At 37.4% G+C, this 21,357-nt stretch overlaps 1 protein-coding gene across 13 annotated transcripts in view; it reads right to left on the bottom strand.

The window, feature by feature from the left end:
* CARMIL1 (capping protein regulator and myosin 1 linker 1) overlaps positions 1 to 21,357 on the bottom strand; it is a 349,638-nt gene that overhangs the window by 145,771 nt on the left and 182,510 nt on the right. For all 13 annotated transcript variants that reach the window (XM_054557000.2, XM_054557001.2, XM_054557007.2 and 10 more), the window contains 3 exon segments: positions 15,280 to 15,355; positions 9,963 to 10,051; positions 8,700 to 8,794 (listed from right to left, as the gene is read on the bottom strand). In XM_054557000.2, the coding sequence (XP_054412975.2) occupies positions 8,700 to 8,794; positions 9,963 to 10,051; positions 15,280 to 15,355 (260 nt within the window).

Genomic DNA, 21,357 nt, shown 5'->3' with positions numbered 1-21,357 from the left:
ATCACTGGATTAAATCATGTTAAACAGGTTTTTATCTGAGTATTTCTAGAGACTTGAGTATGCTAATCCATTTTGTAAATTACAAGAAGAGGGCAGCCTTGATATTTAGCTGATACACTCTTGTAAAAAAAAATAAAATAAAATAAGTGACTAACAAGTTGATGTGGAAAAGGGGGGAAGACAGAATAACTGTTAAAACTTGATTAATCTAAAGGGCAAAAAAGAGAGGAAAAAAGGAGACAAATAAAAAAATGGACCAGCACTTTGGGAGGCCGAGGAGGGTGGATCACAAGGTCAGGAGATCAAGACCACCCTGGCTAACACGGTGAAACCCCGTCTCTACTAAAAATACAAAAAATTAGCCGGGCGTGGTGGCGGGCACGGGTAGTTCCAACTACTCGGGAGGCTGAGGCAGGAGAATGGCGTGAACTCAGGAGGTGGAGGTTGCAGTGAGCCAAGATCGCGCCACTGCACTCCAGCCTGAGTAACACAGCAAGACTCCATCTCAAAAAAAAAAAAAAAAAAAAAAAGGAAACAAATAGTAATACAGATTTTCACCCAAATATTTCAATGATTACATTAAATATAAATTTATTAACTATAAATATTTAATTTAAATTTATATTATTTAAAAATATTATTATATAAATATAAAGACTCAAATTACAAGTCAAAGATGATTTATTTGAATAAAAATATCAAATGTTTTCAAGAGATACACCTAGAGATATATGTATTCAGAAGTAAATGTAAAAGCATGAAAAAAGATATGCTACAAACACTAACCAAAAGAAATCTGATGAAGCTGCAATAAGACAATTTAAATTTTAAGAAGCATTACTAAAGATAAATGGAATATTTCATTAATTAAGAAGATACAATTACTCTAAATCTATGCTCTGATTAACATCATCTGAAAATATATAAAGTAAATCTGACAGTAACAAAAGGAAAATACATATATTATTACATAAACACACATGCATATATAATAATGGAAGTTTTCTAACACACTTCTATTAGTAGCTAATAAACGAACAGAAAAAGTCAGTAAAGATATAGAGAATATCAAGATCATAATGAAAAAAGATATAACTGATATATTTAAAATGCTGTACCCAGTAACTATAGAATACATTTCTTCAAAGTCCACACTGAATATTTTCCAAAAGGAATCATATACCGAGCCATAAAGCCAGTCTCAACAAATAATAGAATGTTCCTTAGTACTGTGAATTCCTACACAGAATATTTGTATGTTCTCTGTTACCACTACTGCAGTTAAAATAGGAATTATAACAATAAGATAATTAGAAAATCCCCAAATAATTATAACTTAAGCAATATATTTCTAAATAACAAAAGAGTCAGAAATCACAGTGGGAATTTTAAAAATAATTTGAGTTAAATCTAAAAACTATGGTATTAAAATCTTTGGGATCTAACTAGAGCCATGCCTAGAGAGAAATCAATAGACCTAAATACATATTTTAAGAAAGATGAAAAACTGGAAAATAATTATCTAATTATCCATCTCAAAAAACAGCAAACTAATCCTCACCCACCTCTGTAAACAGAAGGAAGGAAAAAAATAAGAAAAAGGGAAGAATCCAATTAAATAGATAGCAGCCGTAAAAATAGGTAAATTTAACAAAGTTGGTTCTTTAAAAATACTAACAAAATTAATAAACTCCAGCAAGACTGGTAAAATAAATAAATGAGAAAGAGAGATCAAATTATCAAAATCAAATGAAAAGAGAATGTAAAGATCTTACAGGCATTGAATTATAACTCGAGGGTATTAACAAATCTGTAAGTCAAAAAACTGTCATTTTAATAGAAAGGAACAAATCCCTTATGAAAAACATGACAAACTGAAACTAATTTAAGAAGTAAATAATCTCAATAGTTCTCTATCTATTCAAGGAAACAAATCTATTATTAAAAAATCTCTCCACAAAGAGAAGCAAAAGAAGCCAAACACAAAGGAGTACATAGGCAAAGAACAGGCAAAGCTCATCCACCATGAGAGAAGTCAGAATAGTAGTTATCTTTTCCAAGTGGTAGAGGACAGGGCTGGTAATCACTGGGGCAAACCACAAGGTAAGTCTGGAGAATGCTGGGAACATTCTGTCTCTTGATCTTGGTAGTGGTTTCTGGGAGAAACAAAAGGCCTCTTCTCTGTTAGAAAGCATACAGATTGGAACATTGTAGATGTCAGAGCATAGGTGAGTAAAAATTTTTACATTTCCACCAATTCTATAACTTTCCTGGAGAGTTCAGAAACACTAAGAAAAGTAAGTGAAAAAACAAAATACAATGAAGTATTTCCATTTCAAAAATAAGGCTGAGAGGAAAAGACTTGGAACCAAGAATATAAGAATATAGGGATACTGGAAAAAATTGAGTCAATACTTCCAACTTTTAAATTCCCTAAAATCTAAATCTATGCCTTCTTTTTTCCCCCAAGATGGAGTCTCACTCTGTCACCCAGGCTGGAGTGCAGAGGTACGATCTCGGCTCACTGCAACCTCCTCCTCCCAGGTTCAAGGGAATCTCCTGCCTCAGCCTCCCGAGTAGCTGAGACTACAGGCATGTGCCACCACGCTCAGCTAATTTTTTGTATTTTTAGTAAAGATGGGGTTTCAGTGTGTTAGCCAGGATGGTCTCGATCTCCTGACCTTGTGATCTGCCCGCCTTGGCCTCCCAAAGTGCTAGGATTACAGGCGTGAGCCACCGTGCCCAGCCAATCTATGCCATTTTTAAGATATTGCTTTACCTGTTTAACCATAAAAATATCAATTGTCTCATTTAATCCTTAGAACATTCTTATTTGGTAGGTACTATTATTATATTTTTAATATAAGGAAGCTGAGTATACTTAGCTAGAAAGCTGTGAAGCCGGGAATTAAACCCATGTGTTTCGACTCTGGGACTCACTGATATACACTAAGAAATGAAAGACCTAAAACACCAAGAAAAGTAAGCAGCAATCCTAGAATCTATAAGTCTCTTGCCTTATTTAGAAGATCAAATCAGAGTCACCACCAAATAGCTGGGAAAAAATACAAGCATACTTCAGGTCAACAAAAAACACTAGAGCTAGGATTCTAAATGGTGTCTAAGTGAAATAATCGAATTTTGAATAGAGTGAGTGGAGGAGCCTGAGCAACATAGTGAAACCACATCACTACAAAAAACATTTAAAAATTAGCCAGGTGTGGTAGCGCACACCTGCAATCCCAGCTACTTGGGAGACTGAGTGGGGAGGATGGCTTGAGCCCAGGAAATCGAGGTTGCAGTGAGCCATTATTACACCACCATACTCCAGCCTGGGCAACAGAGTGAGATCTTGTCTCAAAAAAAAAAAAAAAAAAAAAAAGTGAGGAGAAGAAGTGAGGACAGACATTTCTGAAAAGGCTGAAATCATAAAAACTAAGGTAATTGGGATGGATAACTAGGAAAAACAGAACACAGAATTTGTAATGCTTACAGAAGTAAAGCATAAATGTACACACATATATTAGTATTAGAAAACTAAAACTAAAGTTTCCCCTAAACAATGTACTCTGGCATTTTCTGTTCTATTCCACTGCTTTAAAAAAAAAAAAAAATGCTTGTCATGAACTATTAAACTGATTTCACAGCCAGCTAATGGGTCTTGACCCACAGTCTAAAAAACACTGTTAGATGAAGACCAAGAGCAAGCTAGTAAACAAGCATGGCCTGGCAACAAGGATAAGAATAGCTTGTGTATGTGTGTGGTCTGTTCACCATCTTGTGTTGCTCTTGCAGAAAGAGAGCAGGAGGGTATCTAGCATTTGAAGGATTACTCATACACATTATACCTCTGCTTACTAAGTCATACTCGAACCTCCTTTACCACAACCCCCTCAGCAATCAGAAGACTGCAGGCCTGGTCCTCCGTACATAGATGTGAAAATAACAGAGATTTGCTGCATCAACATTCATATCATACAACTCTTTGAGAGTTTCCAAATAAGTCCCTGAGTGGAAGGTTTAGGTACAAAACCACATTCCATTTGCTGTTTAAATTCCTCAGAATTCCTGGCCACTTAACTGTTAAGATCTTATCTCCCTTGTTTTTTTTTGTTGTTGTTTGGCTTTTTTTTTTTTTGAGACGGAATTTCTCTCAGTCGCCAGGCTGGAGTGCAGTGGCACAATCTCGGCTCACTGCAACCTCCGACTCCCTGATTCAAGCGATTCTCCTGCCTCAGCCTCTCAAGTAGCTGGGATTACATGCACACACCACCACACCCAGCTAATTTTTGTATTTTTAGTAGAGATGGGGTTTCACCACATTGACCAGGATGGTTTCGATCTCCTGACCTCATGATCTGCTTGCCTCGGCCTCCCAAAGTGCTGGGATTATAGGCGTGAGCCACCGCGCCCAGGCCCTTGTATTTCTTTGCACTTCCTTACAAATAATGGTCCTGGCTTAGTCTTTTTTATATCCTGTATAACTTAATTACAGACTTCTCATTCACCCTTTTTATTAGTTTCAAACACAAAATACCATCACTGAAAAGCTTGGGAACAAAAATTACTAAAAGTTTTCTCTAGATTGAAATTTCAATAAATATTTTACACTCAATTAGATTTCTTGTGGAATTTCCATCCATGAGCAGAAAAGCTACCGATCATCTTCAGGTATTTAGCCTGAATGAAAAGAATAAAGAATTTGTGTTCAGAAGGCTCATCCCCAAGAGTAAAGAAAGGTGGGAGATATGAATGTTGGCAGTTGTCTGTGAGCACTGGCAAATACAGCAATGAATGAATTTAGAAGGGGCAGAAATGAGAAAAGTCTTGGTCTGTGAAAATATTTTCAGGATGTCAAAATTTGAGGGTATGTGAGCAGAAACCACACTACAGACTTGGCAGGAACATCCAAGGCTATCCTTGGAATGATTCATGATGACAGCACTGGTGAATGGGATGCAGCTAGATAAAAAGACACAAAGTCAGGTCTCAGAAGTAGGAAAGCAGAGGGAAAAAGCAGGCAAACATCATCTTTGAACACATGGTCTGACTCTATACAAAAGAAATCTCTCAAACTTCACTGTAATTTTCAAGTGCAAATAAAAAAACTATATAAGAGAATTAAGACTGAATAAAATCAAATAAATCAAATTCGATTTAAAAAAATATTTATTGATTGTGGACAAAGTCTTACACTGGACGCTTTGCATCTTAGGAAAGAAGGAAGGGGAGACAGAAAACCCAGAAAGTGGGGATGAGAGGAAGCAAGGTGCTGAAGCTTGGGGGAAGAAATGTCCACCTCTGGTTCTCATGTGGGCAGAATGAAGTAAGTGCTATTATGGAAGTTTGCACGGGAACTCCAAAGTGAGGGCAACACAGAAGAAACTGCACCTGTGGTGACAAGTTGTCCAATGTGGCTGCACCTCAGAGAACATGAAGTGGACAACGGGAGAGAAAACAAAGGACCTTATTCATTCTTCCTCTTCCATCTCCCCCAAACAATGTGTGGTGTTTTAGGTCTAGCTTCTTTCACTTAACAGTGTTTTTGAGGTTCATCCATGATGTGGCATGTGTCAGAATTCCATTCTCTTTTGAGTAGTATTCCAGTGCACATATTATATATACCGCATTTTATGTAACCACTCTCCAGTGATGAACATTTGGGTTGTTTCTACTTTTTGGCTATTATAGCTAATACTGCTACAAACATTCATTCACAAGTCTCTGTGTGGACCTAAGTCTCCTTTCTCTTGGGTGATATAAAACTAGGAGTGGAACTGCTGGATTATATGGCAGATTTGAGTTTAACTTTTTTTTTTTTGAGACGGAGTCTCGCTCTGTCACCCAGGCTGGAATGCAGTGGCGCCATCTCGGCTCACTGCAAGCTCCACTTCCTGGGTTCACACCATTCTCCTGTCTCAGCCTCCCAAGTAGCTGGGACTACAGGCGCCTGCCACCACGCCCAGCTAATTTTTTGTATTTTAATAGAGACGGAGTTTCACCGTGTTAGCCATGATGGTCTCGATTTCCTGACCTCGTGATCTGCCTGCCTCGGCCTCCCAAAGTGCTGGGATTACAGGCGTGAGCCACCATGCCCGGCTGAGTTTAACTTTTTAAGAAACTGTCTAGCTTGTTTTGCATGTGGCTGTACCATTTTACACTCCCACTAGCAATGTAGGAGTTTCCATTTCTTCACCTCCTTTCTAAGACTTATTTTGATTATTGCCACACTACTGCTTTTCAAATGGTAACTCACTGTGGTTTTAATCTGCATTTCTCTAAAGACTGAGAAGTGTCCCCTTCCTGGTCCATCTGAACTCTGGATTTCATTTGCTTAAGAACCTTCCTCAAACAACTACCTCCCTCTAGAGATTTTTTTCTTGTCTGTCGATAAATATGACTGAGTCCCTCCCATCTTAAAAACAAAACCAAAAATAGCCCTCCTGTCTATAAAACGATGATCACCATGATTTCTACTTTGTCACATTCACCTCTCTGTAGTATCTAATAGAGAAACATTTGTTTTTCCTAAGAATTGAGTATATCCTAGAGAAACTCCTATTCCAGTACTATGCATCCATTAATTTCAGCTTTGGCTTATTCTATGAGGGTGCTTTTTGCGAGATCTAGTTTTCTAATTCAGTCTCAACCTTCCTGTAGATTCACTACATTAGATGATGACAAGTTACCCTGGAGATTTTTGCTTGAATACAACCTAGGTATCTTTGTCAGCACAAAACAATGACCATATTAAGGACAAAAAGAAAAACTGAACATCTGTATCAGTATATTCAGCTCAGTTTAATAATTAATACTCGGCTGGGTGCGGTGGCTCACGCCTGTAATCCCAGCACTTTGGGAGGCCGAGGCGGGCAGATCACAAGGTCAGGAGTTCGAGCCCAACCTGGCTAACATGGTGAAACCCCGTCTCTACTAAAAAAAAAAAAAAAATACAAAAAATTAGCTGGGTGTGGTGGTGGGCACCTGTAGTCCCAACTACTTGGGAGGCTGAGGCAGGAGAATGGCATGAACTCGGGAGGCAGAGCTTGCAGTGAGCCAAGATCATACCACTGCACTCCAGCCTGGGCGACAAAGCAAGACTCCTTCTCAAAAAAAAAAAAAAAAAAAAAAAATTAATATTCATCAAATATAACATTGAAAGGTGGAAGGCCTTATTCAACAAACCTGGAAAACATTTGCAACAGAAAATGAAAACAAAATAGTCCCACTAGAATTCCTTCTTAAACCTTGTCCATCAATGTTCTACTAAGAATTCAAATTCTCGAGTTTCCCTTTCTAAACCTACTGACTCCTCTCTCTACCCATGCAAACACTTTTAATAAAACATTCTGACTCTTCGTGAACTATAGTCCTTCATCCTTTCCCTATTCTCACACTCAAATCTTGTTAAATATTAAAAGATAATAGTGGTAAAGAGAATTCTAAGATAGTCCCCAAGATTCTCACGCCCTGGTGTATACGCCCTGTGCAATTTCCTTGAATATGGGGGTGGGGAGCAGTAAATATACTGTTGACTCTTGAACAACATGGGTTTGAACTGCACTGGTCCACTTCTGTGTGGATTTTTCTTCACCTCTGCCACTGCTGACACAGCAAGATTAAGGCCTTCTTCTCTTCCTCCTCCTCCTCAGCCTAGTCAATGTGAAGATGACCAAGATAAAGACCTTTATGATGATCTACTTCCACTTAATGAATAGGAAATAATATTTTCTCTTTCTTATTATTTTCTTAATAAAATTTTATTTTATTTAGCTTAAAGAATACAATATATAATACATATACAAAATACATGTTAGTCAACTTTTTATTGGCAGGGCTTCCAGTCAACAGTGCTATTAGTAGTTAAGTTTTGAGGAAGTCAAAAGTTACATGTGGATTTTTGATTGCTTAGGGTCAGTGCCCCTAACTCTTGTGTTGTTCAAGGGTCAACAGTAATGAGACATCCCTACCATGATTAGGTTACTAATCACTTGACTTTGAGTTCATGAAAAACAGGGAAATTGTCATGGGTGGGCCTGGTCCAGTCAGGTGAACTGTTCAAAAGAAACTAAAGCATCAGAGAGATGTACTCCAGCTGGCCTCACACACAGAGCAAACTGCTGTGCTGTGAGATAAGGGGGTCACATGGCAAGAACCCTTCTAGGAGCACAGCCTCTAGGAGCTGGGAGTGGTGCCCACTGACAGCTAGCAAGAAACTGGGGACCTCGAGCCTATAGCTCCAAGGAAATTAATTCCACCAACAACCAGTGAACTTAAGGAGGACTCCAGGTCACAGATGAGAGCACAACCCCTGCTGACAACTTGCCTTGTCTTGAGAGAGAGACCCAGAGCACAGAACCCAGCTAACCCGTACCCAGACTCCTGAGCCAAGGACAGTATGAGATAATTAATTTGTATCATTTTAAGCTGCCAAGTATGTGGTAATTTGTTATGCAGGACTATGTAACTAATAAAATATATTAAAAATAATATCTTCCTTTCCTTTTGTTTCACTTCAAAAAAGGTTAAGCAGATCATACAATTTTAACATAAGCATTTATATGAAAGGGTGGAAAGAACTGGAAGCCAACAGGACCATCAACAACTTAGCTTGATACAGCTCTTCAGGCATGGCTAAATTAAAATTCTCTAATCCTCTTACAATTCTGGCATCAATGATAATGAGAACTCTGCAGTACCTCTATCCTCCAGTGGGTTGCCAGCAAGGTTAATTGTGTGGAGTCCTGAGTTGGGATTATGTGCTAGAGCACTGGCCAGTTTTTGTGCAAAATCTCTGCGTGTAAACAAAACGATAAGATTAAATAACAAAATGTAAAACCATTTTAACAGAACATTTAAAGCTTAGAACAGAGTGAAATTTAATAGAGAAACCTCCCTTACAATATTAGTCTATATAGCATATATTTCTTAATACCCATTAACACCTCATTAGAGAATTTATAAAGCCACAGCCAGAAAATGATTCATTTTGATTGGCTAAAAGTAAAAAGAAAATATATAATTGCCCCTTTAAAGGCACTCTGTTGTGTGCTATTAATAGACTTTCTGGCCCCTCCATGATTTAAAAAAAAAAAATCCTGGATTGAACCTACTTTTCATGAAAATTATAGTATTCACCACATCTTATTTCTCATTCCATGCAACTGTGAATGCAAAACTGACTATACTAATTATTAAGTTTAAAGGTTACAATTGCTAGTGCTACATTTTGGCAAAAATTAAAACCACTGTTTTAGTTATGTTTAACTTCAAATAACGTACTAAGTGCTATGATTATGAAACTGTCAACCCTTCTCATTTAGCAGTAAAATCTTTATTCTACTAGATTCTAACTCTTACGCTCTTAACAGTAGGCTTAGGTAGTGACTTCTAAACCACTAGATAAAGACTACGCAAGTGTTAAACTGAAAGGGGAGAAAAAATGACTAAAACTGATAAAAGCAAAGCAGTAAAGTCATATGAAATATGTTACCACTATGGCCACCACTAATGATAATAATAAAACCTACATATACCATCTACAGAGTAAAAGGCACTTTGCCAGGTACTTTAAATATATTAATTCATTTACCCTCGCAATTTTAATTCTATAAAATAGGCATTATTATTATCCCCATTTTAAGAGTGAAGAGAATGAGGCACAGAAAGCATAAACAACCTGCACAAGGCCAGGAGGCATCTGGCTCAAGGATCCACGCTCTTAAAAACTATACTATGTACTCTCAAAAATATCAAGTGACACAGTATCAAGAGATGTTACCAAATTCTTAGCCTCCATGATGATGGCAAGTACAGGGATTTTTTTTTCCCAGAAGGAAAAACATTGCTGTATATGTGATCAGCCCAATTAAAAAAAAAACAAAAAAACTATGAATTAATTAGAAGAGCAAATGGCACAGAGTTTTAAAGCAACATATTTATATATTCAGGAAAATACTCACGTTCTAAGTCCAGCATTTTCCAACACCAATTCTTCCAGTCGATTGGACCTACTCACCACCCTCAAGATCTGTTCACAGACATCAGTGGACTGTAACAGAAAACATTCTTTGACTATTCCATTACTCTAAAGAAGAAAAACTTTATTGTTATAAATCTATGCAATGCAAAGTTTTAATTAAGTAAAACATTCACTCATTCAATAAACTTTGAATGAGCATCTACTACTATGCACTATCATGATGAAGATCCTGGAAATACAATGATATAAAGGAGAAAGTTCCGGCCTTCAAGAGTGTGCCATCCAGCAGGGGAAACAGATAAGAAGAATGCTATGGTCAGAGTTTGTGTCCCTGCCCCCTCCCAAAATTCATAATTAAAAACCTAATCCCCACTGTGATAGCATTAGCAATTAGGTGCCTTTGGGAACTGACTAGGTCACGATGGTGGGGCCCTCATGAAGGAATTAGTGCTTTTGTAAAAGAGGCCCCAGAGAGCTATCTTGCCCCTTCCACTTAGTAAAGACACAGCTAAAAGGCACCACCTGTGAACAAGAAAGTGTGCCCTCACCAGACACCAAGTCTGCTGGAGCCTTGATCTTGGACTTCTCTGCCTCAAGAACTGGAAAACAAACCTGTTATTTATAAGCTACCCAATCTATGGCACTTTATTATAGCAGCCTGAATGAAATAAGATAAAAATATACAATTATGATAAAATAATAAAAAGACCATTTTGGTAGTGCTATGCATACATATAGGTGCACCTAATCCAGGCTCATGAAACTTAGAGGACTTCCCAAAGAAAGTGACGTTCAAAATGGAGAGCTGAAGACTAAGTGTTAGTGATTATGATAATGATGTTGAAAATATCTTTGCGGAGTTCTCATCATATGCCAGGCACTGAGTTAAGCCCTCTATGTGTATTGCACTATAAAACCATTAAAGATTATTATTCCATTTTCATAAATAAGAAAATTAAGGTTTAAAGATGTCATAAACTTAAACAGGAAGGCTAAATAAGTACTTGACGAACGCTAACTGGTATTAGAGTGTTCCTACTGGAACACAAATAGGATAAAGTGGGAAACAACCTAATAATAGGAAAAAGCTTAATAAATGTCTCATGTTAATAAACATAAAATTGTCTCATGTAATAAAAAATATCAAAAAAACCATTATGTAGTTATATAACTATTATGCCTATATGTTAAACAAGATTACAACAATTAAAATGAGTAATATATAACAAAATTTTCAGGGGACGGTGAAAAATGAAGAGTTGTGCCCTGGTGGTAGAATTGTGCATTTTTTTCTTTATTGATGTTTTTATATTTATAACCTGCCTCATTCCAAAACTAATTTAAAGTGGTTCTTGACCTTAATATTACTTATACATTAAAAAGTCATTTTGGCTTGTGCCTGTAATCCCAGGACTTTGGGAAACTGAGGAAGGCAGATTACCTGAGCTCAAGAGTTCAAGACCAGCCTTGGGAACATGGTGAAATTCCATTTCTACAAAATATACAAAAAGTAGTGGGGTGGGGTCCCAGACTGCGCACACCTGCAGTCCCAGCTACTCAGGAGGGTAAGGTGGGAGAATCACTTGAGCCCACGATGTCGAGGCTGCATTGAACTGTCATCGCACCACTGCATCCCAGCCTGGGCCACAGAGTGAGTCCCTGTTTCACACATGCACACACACACATACACATACACACACACACACACACGCACACACAAAGTGATTTTAAAATTCTCCTTGCAACCTAGGGTGTACTAAATACTTCATGATATTTAAAAAAAAAGAGTGAGAGAAAGAAGGCATGTTCTATGTGCCATGGCATATATCAAAGCACTTTCTTTTCTTAAAATAGCACATAAAAATATTACAGTACTTTGACTTATCAGATCACAAATACCCAACTGGATTAACCATGATTGGAACACAGTCTGAATGTGGCACAAGTTCTCTAGCCAAGTATTTTTAAGAAAATCTGACTTGGATACACCCCAAGGCCCACAGCATGTAAGGCTCTCATAATTCTTATTTGCTGTTTGATTCCATTCTGTCTATAATGCCACTTTTACACTATTGCTGGGTTTCTAATGTGTCCCACTGATTTAGGAGGAAAGAGAAAAATTAATTCCAATTGACCTGATGCCTACAATTTACATTATGCTGACAGTGATGATATTCAAAATGGTGACACCCTTATCAGTATAATTCTTTATCTCACAATGTACATACAAAGGAATTGGTCTTATTCTGTGTTGTGATGATAAAAAGTGATTACTTAGATAAAGTTTTTGCAGACACTATCCTAATAACCAGAAATAATTCTTGGGATCATTACCATTTCTGGGCTACCTTGCAGTGCACGCAGAAAAGTAATTTACCATAATGCTTTGAAGATTTATAGCTCATTGGGGTACAAATACTGTAATACAAATTTATTAAGGAAAATGTATGAAAGTGTCTCCAACTTTTCTTTAAAATGCCAGTAGGGGAGATGTGTAACAAATCATTCATGATTAAATTAATTCTACTAACTTTTATTGAGTGCCAAGTACATTAAAAGCATCATTTTCTACAGGGATGAATATAAGGAAGTGGAACTTTTAAAGGGAGACACACTCAAACCTAGCTACTAAGTATTATGTGATAATTCCAATAGTGTTATCCAAATGTCTACAGCATGTGCAGCACTACGTGCATCAATTTAGGAAATTTTTTAAAAACTGGATACAGTGGCTCTCCAGGAGCTTGCATTCAGTTAAAAATGGAATGTAAACAACAAAAACTAGAATCACTATAGAGTAATAAATGAACTATTGCAAAGTAAAATAATTTTTAAAAATGGAACTTTAGAACTGAAAGAAACCGTATACATTATCTGGTCCCACCATGTCATTCCCTAAAGACTAAAAAAAGATGCTCACCAATTTGCCTGAGTTGCAAAACAGAAGAAGCTGAGCAAGACCCTAATTCTACTGTTTTTTTAATGAATCAAGAATGTTTGCCAAAAACATGGTCCTAATTGCATATTCGGTACCATTTTTTTAAAAAAATCCTTGACTCAAATTAGAAATAGTGATTGCTAATTTGCTTCATAAGATCAACATAAAGTCATATTTTTCTTGTGGCACCTTAGCACAGGAGGCTTTTATTGGACTAGGAACAATCTTAATCCAGAGAGCTCATATAACTTGCGAAGCAGCCACTTATTTTTGCCCTTGCACTTCATGTTTACAAAATCCAAAGATGTGCTTCTTCGCATTGTCCTTTTCTTTGAATAAACCCAATGTTAGACAGTGCTCTGAGACTGCCCACTTCAGTACCAATCAAAAGGGAAAGTATCATTTCTTTTTAACTTTGGGTAAAAAACATCAAGAATTTAGTATTCTTTTTGAAGACCTGTAGAGTAATATCCACAAAGATCACTTCATTTTAAAATACCAAATATTAAAAATATATGCAAACTGTATTTTTGTGTTTAAATCTCAGTTAATAGAAAAGCAGCATGAGCAGTCCTCACATCCTGTCACTCTACTTCCTTCCATCTCAGGACACCTAAGAAAGCATACTAGCACTTACATGCTTTGTTTTGCCAGGACTGAAATGATTAGGTGCATATTTTATGTCCTAAACAGCTAAGGCAGCTGAAAGGAGATGATACCTGGAAGGAATAATGACAGAATGGCAGCAGCAATTGCCTGGACACCTTCCTGTAACTGCAGGTTGGGACAATCTCCAAAAGCGAGATATCCACAACCTTCTTGAAACCCTCTTGAGGCCCCATTTTGAAATTCACAAGCTTATGTAAATGTTTGAATGAGCCAGAAAAACTGACATGGTAACAAACCATTGTTCTCTCTGCTTCCACAATTCCAGGGCTAATCTCCTTCTCATTCCAATGGCTCCCCTTTCCCACCTGTACTCTTTGCTGGCTCAGTCCTGGAAATGGTCCCATCCCAGCAAGCAGCAAACAAGGGACTCCTATTCTTAGGTCTCCCATCATGGCTACCTGTCTGCTCCCTGAGAGCTCACCTGGCTCCAACTCATGCCAACCCTCACTCATCATCACTGCTCAGACACAACTCTTGTTTGAATTATATAGTTCACATAATTCATACTCTCATATTTGTTCATTTCCCAATCTCTTTGATAACTTATTAGACATCTACTTATTAAACCAATTTTTACTAAATAGTTACTATGAGCCACACACTCTCAAAAGCACTGGATAGAGATGAATAAGAAATTATTCCAACTAGCTCACAATAACAGGTATGCAGGAAGCTGAGTCCCTGGAAGGTCAGGTAAGTTATCTAAGGTAACACAGCCTTGTAATAAAAATCAGAATCTGAAATCCAGGTTTCTGATTCCAAGTCCATGCATTTTCCTCTACCATATTGGCTCTTAAGGGACCCCAAATGAGTTTAGTCCATTTTCATACATATAATGTTTTAGGCCACCCCTACCCCAGGCAAATTCAGAGAACCAAGTCACCTGCCCACTAGCCAGTCTCAACCCTCCGTGTCCTACAGATCCGATGTCTCATTCCAAGTCTGATGTATTCACTACGAAAATCTTAAACCCCCAGATTCTATGACCTCTGCAAGTTAGAGGCTTAAACATGAGAGTCTCCAGGAAAACACATAAATTCTTTCTTATCCCATAACAAACACCAGAGAGTTAATTTATGGATAAGCATTCTGTCCGTATGACTGATATGAACTGGCAGCAACCCCAACACAGCATCTTATTTCCACTAATAAAATACACCAAATATTTTTCTCTTTCATATCTTATGAAAACAGATTTCACTTTAATTTCATTTTGCTTTCATATAAATCTACCCAAAACCCCATCTAGAAAATCAACATTAACTATCATTACTCGACCAGGGGAACTCTACCTGTTAATGTTTTCCTAAATTCCTAGGAAGGGAAACTTTGTAGAGACAGAGTGTAAGATAGGAATATAAAATCTGCTATTTGCAGCTGTGCAAATTTAACTTTAGCAGTTTTTGCCAACTGAATGAGTTTATACTAAAGGCTACACTAAATGTATCCTTTTGTTCATCTTCTTAAATTGCCTGAAACAGCTGAATACATGAGGAAATACTTGGAAGCATCTCACATAACAAATTTGACTAAATGTTATGCAAATCATTTAAAGGAAAATACCTCCTCAAGAAATAAAATGTATACAGCTTACTAGTACAGTAAAAAAAATTGTTTTTTTTTTCACAATTATTGGGTTTTTGAAATTCAGCAAATCCAAGCAACATTTGCTGCATGTTTGATTACTTACCAGTTTTAGATCCTTAGAGGACAGCTTTGTGAACCACTGATTATATTCCAGAGCAGCAATGATAGGTATTAGGTCCCTGGAGGCAGAAACAACAAAGTACATGAAAGTGCTCCTACAGTAGCTACACTGACACTTAATTTTTAATCCATGACATCCAAGTTCACCTGTTAATTTCTATTATTCACAACATCTAGTTGGCCACTAGACAACAACTAAGTTCTCAAAGACTGATCTTCAAAGTTCCCAAAAGTTGAAGTAAATTGTCTCTAGGGACTCTGTTTCCTACTTCCAAAGGAAAGAGGCTGGTATCAGAATTTGCTTGAAGAACCTCCTTGCTCTGAGAGAAATCCTACCTCTAAGTCCATACCAATAACAAGTGTTATTTCTTTAGACCTCTCCTTCATAAAATCTTTTTTTTTTTTTTTGAGACAGGGTCTCACTTTGTCACCCAAGGTGGAGTGCAGTGACATGATCATGGCTCACTGCAGCCTTGACTTCCCAAACTCAGGTGATTCTCCCACCTCAGCCTCCCAAGTAGCTGGGACTACAGGCACGTGCCACCATGCCTCGCTAATTTTTGTATGGATGGGGTTTCCCCATGTTCCCCAGGCTAGTCTCAAACTCTGGGCTCAAAGAAACTCATCCACCTTGGCCCCCACCCAAAGTGCTGAGATTACAGGCATAAGCCACAGTGCCTGGCCTCCTTCATAAATTCTTTAACCATCAATTATCTCATATAGTATTCTCTAGTCAGAGGAGTTCATATTGCAAGCAAGTACTGCCTACCCTGACAGTAAGTGGCACTGGATGGATTCCCAATGCTTAGCAAGCATTTTGCAACCATTTGGTCTTTTTTTTTTTTAATTCTTAGTAGTGATTACATCCATAAGATAGCCCAGGTGCATTTTTGTCTTAGGCTTCGTATCAGCTCTTTGACCATGTAGTGAAGCTATCTGCATGACACTTCTGCCTCCATTCCAATTCTGCAGCCTAAGCTCCCACAACTCATCCCATGCTCAAGATAAAAAGCTGACAACTTGTTACTCATCTAACATGATGTGCAGTTTCACATTCAGAATAATCTTTTACTGCTCTGTTCAGTTATGAAAATCTATGTGTCCTTAAATGCCACTATCACACATCCTTACCTCCTTAAGTCCTCTCCTGATCAAACCCCACCGCCCTTTTTAGCATTTATTTATTCTATCTTATATTATAGTTTGTTGCTTTAAGCATCAGTCCCCTACCACCCCCAATTATTCAGTTCTTTGAAAACCAAGCCTTTGCCTACTTCAGTTTTTTAGCTTTAGTGACGTCATATCAGTTTTATACTCAGTGCAGGACAAGTAGCAGATACTCAGATTTTTACTGAAATAGAAAAGAAAGGCAGAAGGTGGAAAGAGGTCTGAGAATCAATATTATCTCATAGCTCTGGGTGGCCCAGCCCTGTGCTTGGCACTCTACATAGACCAGTTCATTTAAATCTCAAAACAACCCCAGGAGTTACTGTTGTTTACATCTTACAGACGAAGGAACAGATGTTCAGAAAATAAAGTGAAACTAGGCCAAAGGGACAGAACTACAGTCAGAACCCTGGCTCTGAAGCACCACATGTGTGCAGTTTCAACAGACATGCTTTAAAAAGATGAGATGAGTGCCCTCAGGTAGTAGAAAAAAAAATCCAGACAAATAGGCAGGCTCAGTCATGTGTTTCCACATGCCAGGTTTTCTACTGACAAGCCTCTTTACTAACTTTGCCTAAGTTTAAAATTTTTTTTAAGTTTTAGATTAAAAAGGAGAACAACTCTTTCAATAGTTATTTTATAGTCTTCACTCTCTTCGTCCCCCTCCATTGGCCACATGCTCTGTGCTCGGAACAAGTTCCTGTATCTCTTCCTATTGCCTAATTACAGGTTGTAGCTTCTCTAAGGGTGAATTCCATCTTATTACAGTCCCCAAAGCCCACGCTGAGAGTTCTCTTGTATATTTCAACATTCAGAACGACGGCAAAGCAGTCTCATCTCATCTTTTTGTGGATTTAATGTCAAGGAGTGACCACACTTCGGAACCATTTTTTGTGTATTCTGTTCTGTCACATGATCTGATTTGAAGTATAACTGGCTTTTGTCATAGATGAAGTCATTTTCAGGAACTGAAGGGCACATCACTTTACGGAATCATGAATGCAGTGAGTAAAATAGCATCATCTTTACATACGACAATACTCAACACCAAAAATGCTTATGGTTCAATATTAAATTTTTAAGGGATACAGCATTCTAAAGTGTACATCTGTGTGATATAATATATAATTGGGATTAATAAAATCTACATATAAAAAAGATATAAATGCTAACAAATATAGACTTTTCTTAAAAAAAGAAAGAAATATAGCTAAATGTCATAAGGATACCTTGTTAGCATTAAAGGTGATATCAATTTCTTCTAACAAAATTATGATGTTTTTAAATTGTTCTATGATTCATATTCACAATCTATTTTACAAAATCAAATCTTCTATGGATGATATAAACAAAATTTTGCTCTAGAAAAAGTTATTCATGAGGAGGATGGAGACTAAGCATATTGGCATGGTTTGCCTACCATGTTTCTCTAAATTGTGTTAACGCCTAGGCTTCTTATGTTAAAAAACAATTAGAAGGAGACAATCACATATCATATTCAGCAGATATTTATTTAGTCCTTAGCAGTACGCAGGGTTATTAGGCTCTGAGAGCTAAGAGATGAAAAAGAAGTGTAGCTCTTATTCCTCGATCGCACTCCACTGGTAAAGAAAAACCCCTACTCAACTATCTGTAATACAAGGAGAGACAAGAGACGTGCTGAATAGGGAAAATGTTAAAAAACAAACAAACAAAAAGTCCTAAGAACACAGCAGGACAGCAAGTAATTCAGCCTGAAGTAAATGGGGAATGGCTCACCAGCTTAAAAGATCAGAAGGAAACCAACCAGCCAGGGAGAAAGAATATTTTAAGAAATTAGGAATAGCATGTACAATGGCATGGGGAACCTGAGCATATCCAGCAATTCCATTCATTCTTATGTTCAACAAATGCCGGCCATCATGCATGAATCACTGGGCCTGATGCAAAAATGAACATAGAAAATGGTCCCTGCCCTGTAACACTGATAGCCTGGCACAGCCTAGCAGGAGACTCAGGAAGGAAAAGCAGCTATAACACAGTGAAACAAGCCCTAGTGAGGTAGGGGGAATACAAAATACTATGTGTGCATATAAAAGGGGTGCTAATCAAGACAACCAAGTTGAGAAAGAAGATGTTACTGAGCCCTCAGAGATGAGGGAGTGGGATGAGACACATATTATAAGCAGAAGAAATAGGCAACAGAGTAAAGTACGGCTTAGTCTAAGAGTTTTTAGATCTCTGAAAAGCAAAATACAAAAATAAAAAAATCGATAAACCGGACTTGATTCAAAATTAAAAACTTTTGCTCTACAAAAGATGTTGAGAAGAAAAAGATAAGCTACATGCTGACAGAAAATATTTACAAATCCCATTTCTGAAAAAGGAATTGTATCCAAAATGCATAAAGAACTATCAAAAATAAAAAACAATCACACAATTTTTTAAATGAGCAAAAGATCTAAACAGACACTTCACTAAATAAGATATATGTATAGCAAATAAGCACATGAAAGGATGCTCACAATTATTAGCATTAGAAAAATGCATTAGGGAAAAACCAAAAAGAGATGCACGGTTTAAAAAAGAGAAAAAATAAATTTTAAAAAAAACCTGACAATACCAATTGCTAATAAGGACCCAGAGCAACTGGAACTCTCAAATGGAGCCAATGAGGATGCAAAATGATACACTCAATGGGGAAAACAGTTTGACAGCATCTTATTAGGTTTAACAGATACTTGACATCTGATCCAGCAATCCCATTTGTAGGAAATTACCCAAGAAAAATCAAAATTTATGTTCACATAAAAATGTAAATGATTATTTATTTTTAAGAGCTATGTTCATAATTACCAGAAACTAAAAACAACACAGATGTCCTTCAAACTACAGGACTGTCAAGGCTAGATTAGAAGAGGTAATAATACAGTTTCTACCCAGCTCTCTCTCATGGCAAGCTCACCCATGGAACCCAGTGCTGCCTTCCAGCAGCCAGCCAGCATCAAGCACCAAACACATGAATGAGGAACTCTTCATTGTGACTCCTGACTGTTCTTGCTGTGGCCATTAAGTTTGAGGGGCTTTGTTACATAGCAACAGATAACCAGAACACTTAGCACCTACAAATGAGGCTTGAAAGCTACACTTAGGAGGCATGACTTCATGCATGCAAGGTAGTCGTAGAAAACTTTCGAACAGAAATGTTTCAGAAAGTTAATTTCTGCAATATCAGTGGGAGGTATCAGAGGCAAGGTAACAGTCTCTACAATGTAGACATGATGTATCAGAGAGATGGGAGGAGTCTAAGGCAGAAGGTGGGTTCAGAGGCTAGAACAAGCGCCAATGCAAAATAGTAATTTTTTCCAAATTGATTTATAGATAGATGTAATGCAATGCCAATCAAAATAGGCATACTTTTGTGATAAAACTATAAAGGAACACAAAGATTACTGGGATCATTATTATAACCAGGTGGGGCAGGCGGAGAAGGAGGGAACGGTGATTGAAAATTGATATACGTAAGTCTTTTAAGGAGAGGCAGTAGCCTATTTCTTGTGTTAAATGGTGGACATAGTGGTTAAACTTACAATGATTTCCATCCTGGTACATATCTGCATACTTTTCTCTAAGGAGACAAGTACAAGGATGGCCTTAGCAGCATTACAGATAACAGACAATACACTAGCCAAAATGTCTGACCAACATTCAGTAGAATGGATAAATTATGGAATGTTCATACATTAGAATATGAAATAGAAACAGAAGTTAATAAATTATAACTACACATACCAACATGTAAAACCTCAATTTCTTAGACCCTTAATACCTCTCAGCCTGGCTGCAATATGCTGAGAATGAGGAGCTTACAGTGTAAGACCAAGTGCTTAGGAAGTACTTCAGCAAATGCTTTATGTAAGAGGCAAGGTCTAGTGTAGAGTGACATTCAGGACCCCTAGAATTCATTACTTTCTGGGCATCAAGCCACCATGACAGCCAGAACAAACATGAAGACCAAGGATTAGGGAGACTGAGGCCTGCATGGGACAAACAAGTTTGGATATAATAAAAAAATTATGGAACCAGTAATAATCAAGACTCTGATGCGGTCTCATTTTAATAGAAAATACAAAATACACAAGACAGTACGTAACTAATCTCATTTCTGAGAGTTCATTTTCCTGGATGGCTTTCTTAGGACACAGTAATAAGTGAGCACATAAACAGATCATGAATAAATATTTAATTTGACATTTGCATGGGCCTCCCTACTGCTGTGCTGATACCAACTCACTGCAAAGGACTACCTGATTTTCCCTGGTGGAGTTTATGGCAGGACAGATCCTTCCTCGTGTTTTCACTAAGTGCTCATGCAATTAATTGACATAAGGAGAAAGGTTTCCAAACATCAGCCATTGTCATATTAACTGATTTCTCTTAGTTGGAAGTGGTGACAGCTTTTTACCATCACCAGTCCATGACATTTATTGTACATCCCCCACTGTGTTTTGCTTTGACATTCTAAGAAACTCCTAATTATGATGTAACCTTTGATCTGAAAAGTCAAGTCAGCCTTAAAAGGAGTTGTAATAGTTGAGAGAACCCTCTCATGAGTCCTGGCAATATGGCAACATTGCATTCTCCTATACATTTCCAAACATTACTTCTACCATTTCCTTAAAATGGTAGCAAAAACATCTTAAGACTACAAACCTTGAGGAGAAGGATCCAGTATTAACATCTTTTAGAGCCACGTGGCACAATCATTTCTTACACAACACTGAAGAGAGATGAGACAGTTAATATTCACTAACATTTTTCCTGATGTAAATTTACTACACATAGAGTTTTTTTGGTTTTGTTATTAGTCTAATCACTGGTTGGGGAGTATAAAAAATGTTGGGATCCAGGTCAG

The sequence above is a fragment of the Pongo abelii genome, chromosome 5 (genome assembly GCF_028885655.2).
Source record: "Pongo abelii isolate AG06213 chromosome 5, NHGRI_mPonAbe1-v2.0_pri, whole genome shotgun sequence".
NCBI classification, from domain to species: Eukaryota; Metazoa; Chordata; class Mammalia; order Primates; family Hominidae; genus Pongo; species Pongo abelii.
This window is presented reverse-complemented; position numbering and strand designations above follow the sequence as displayed.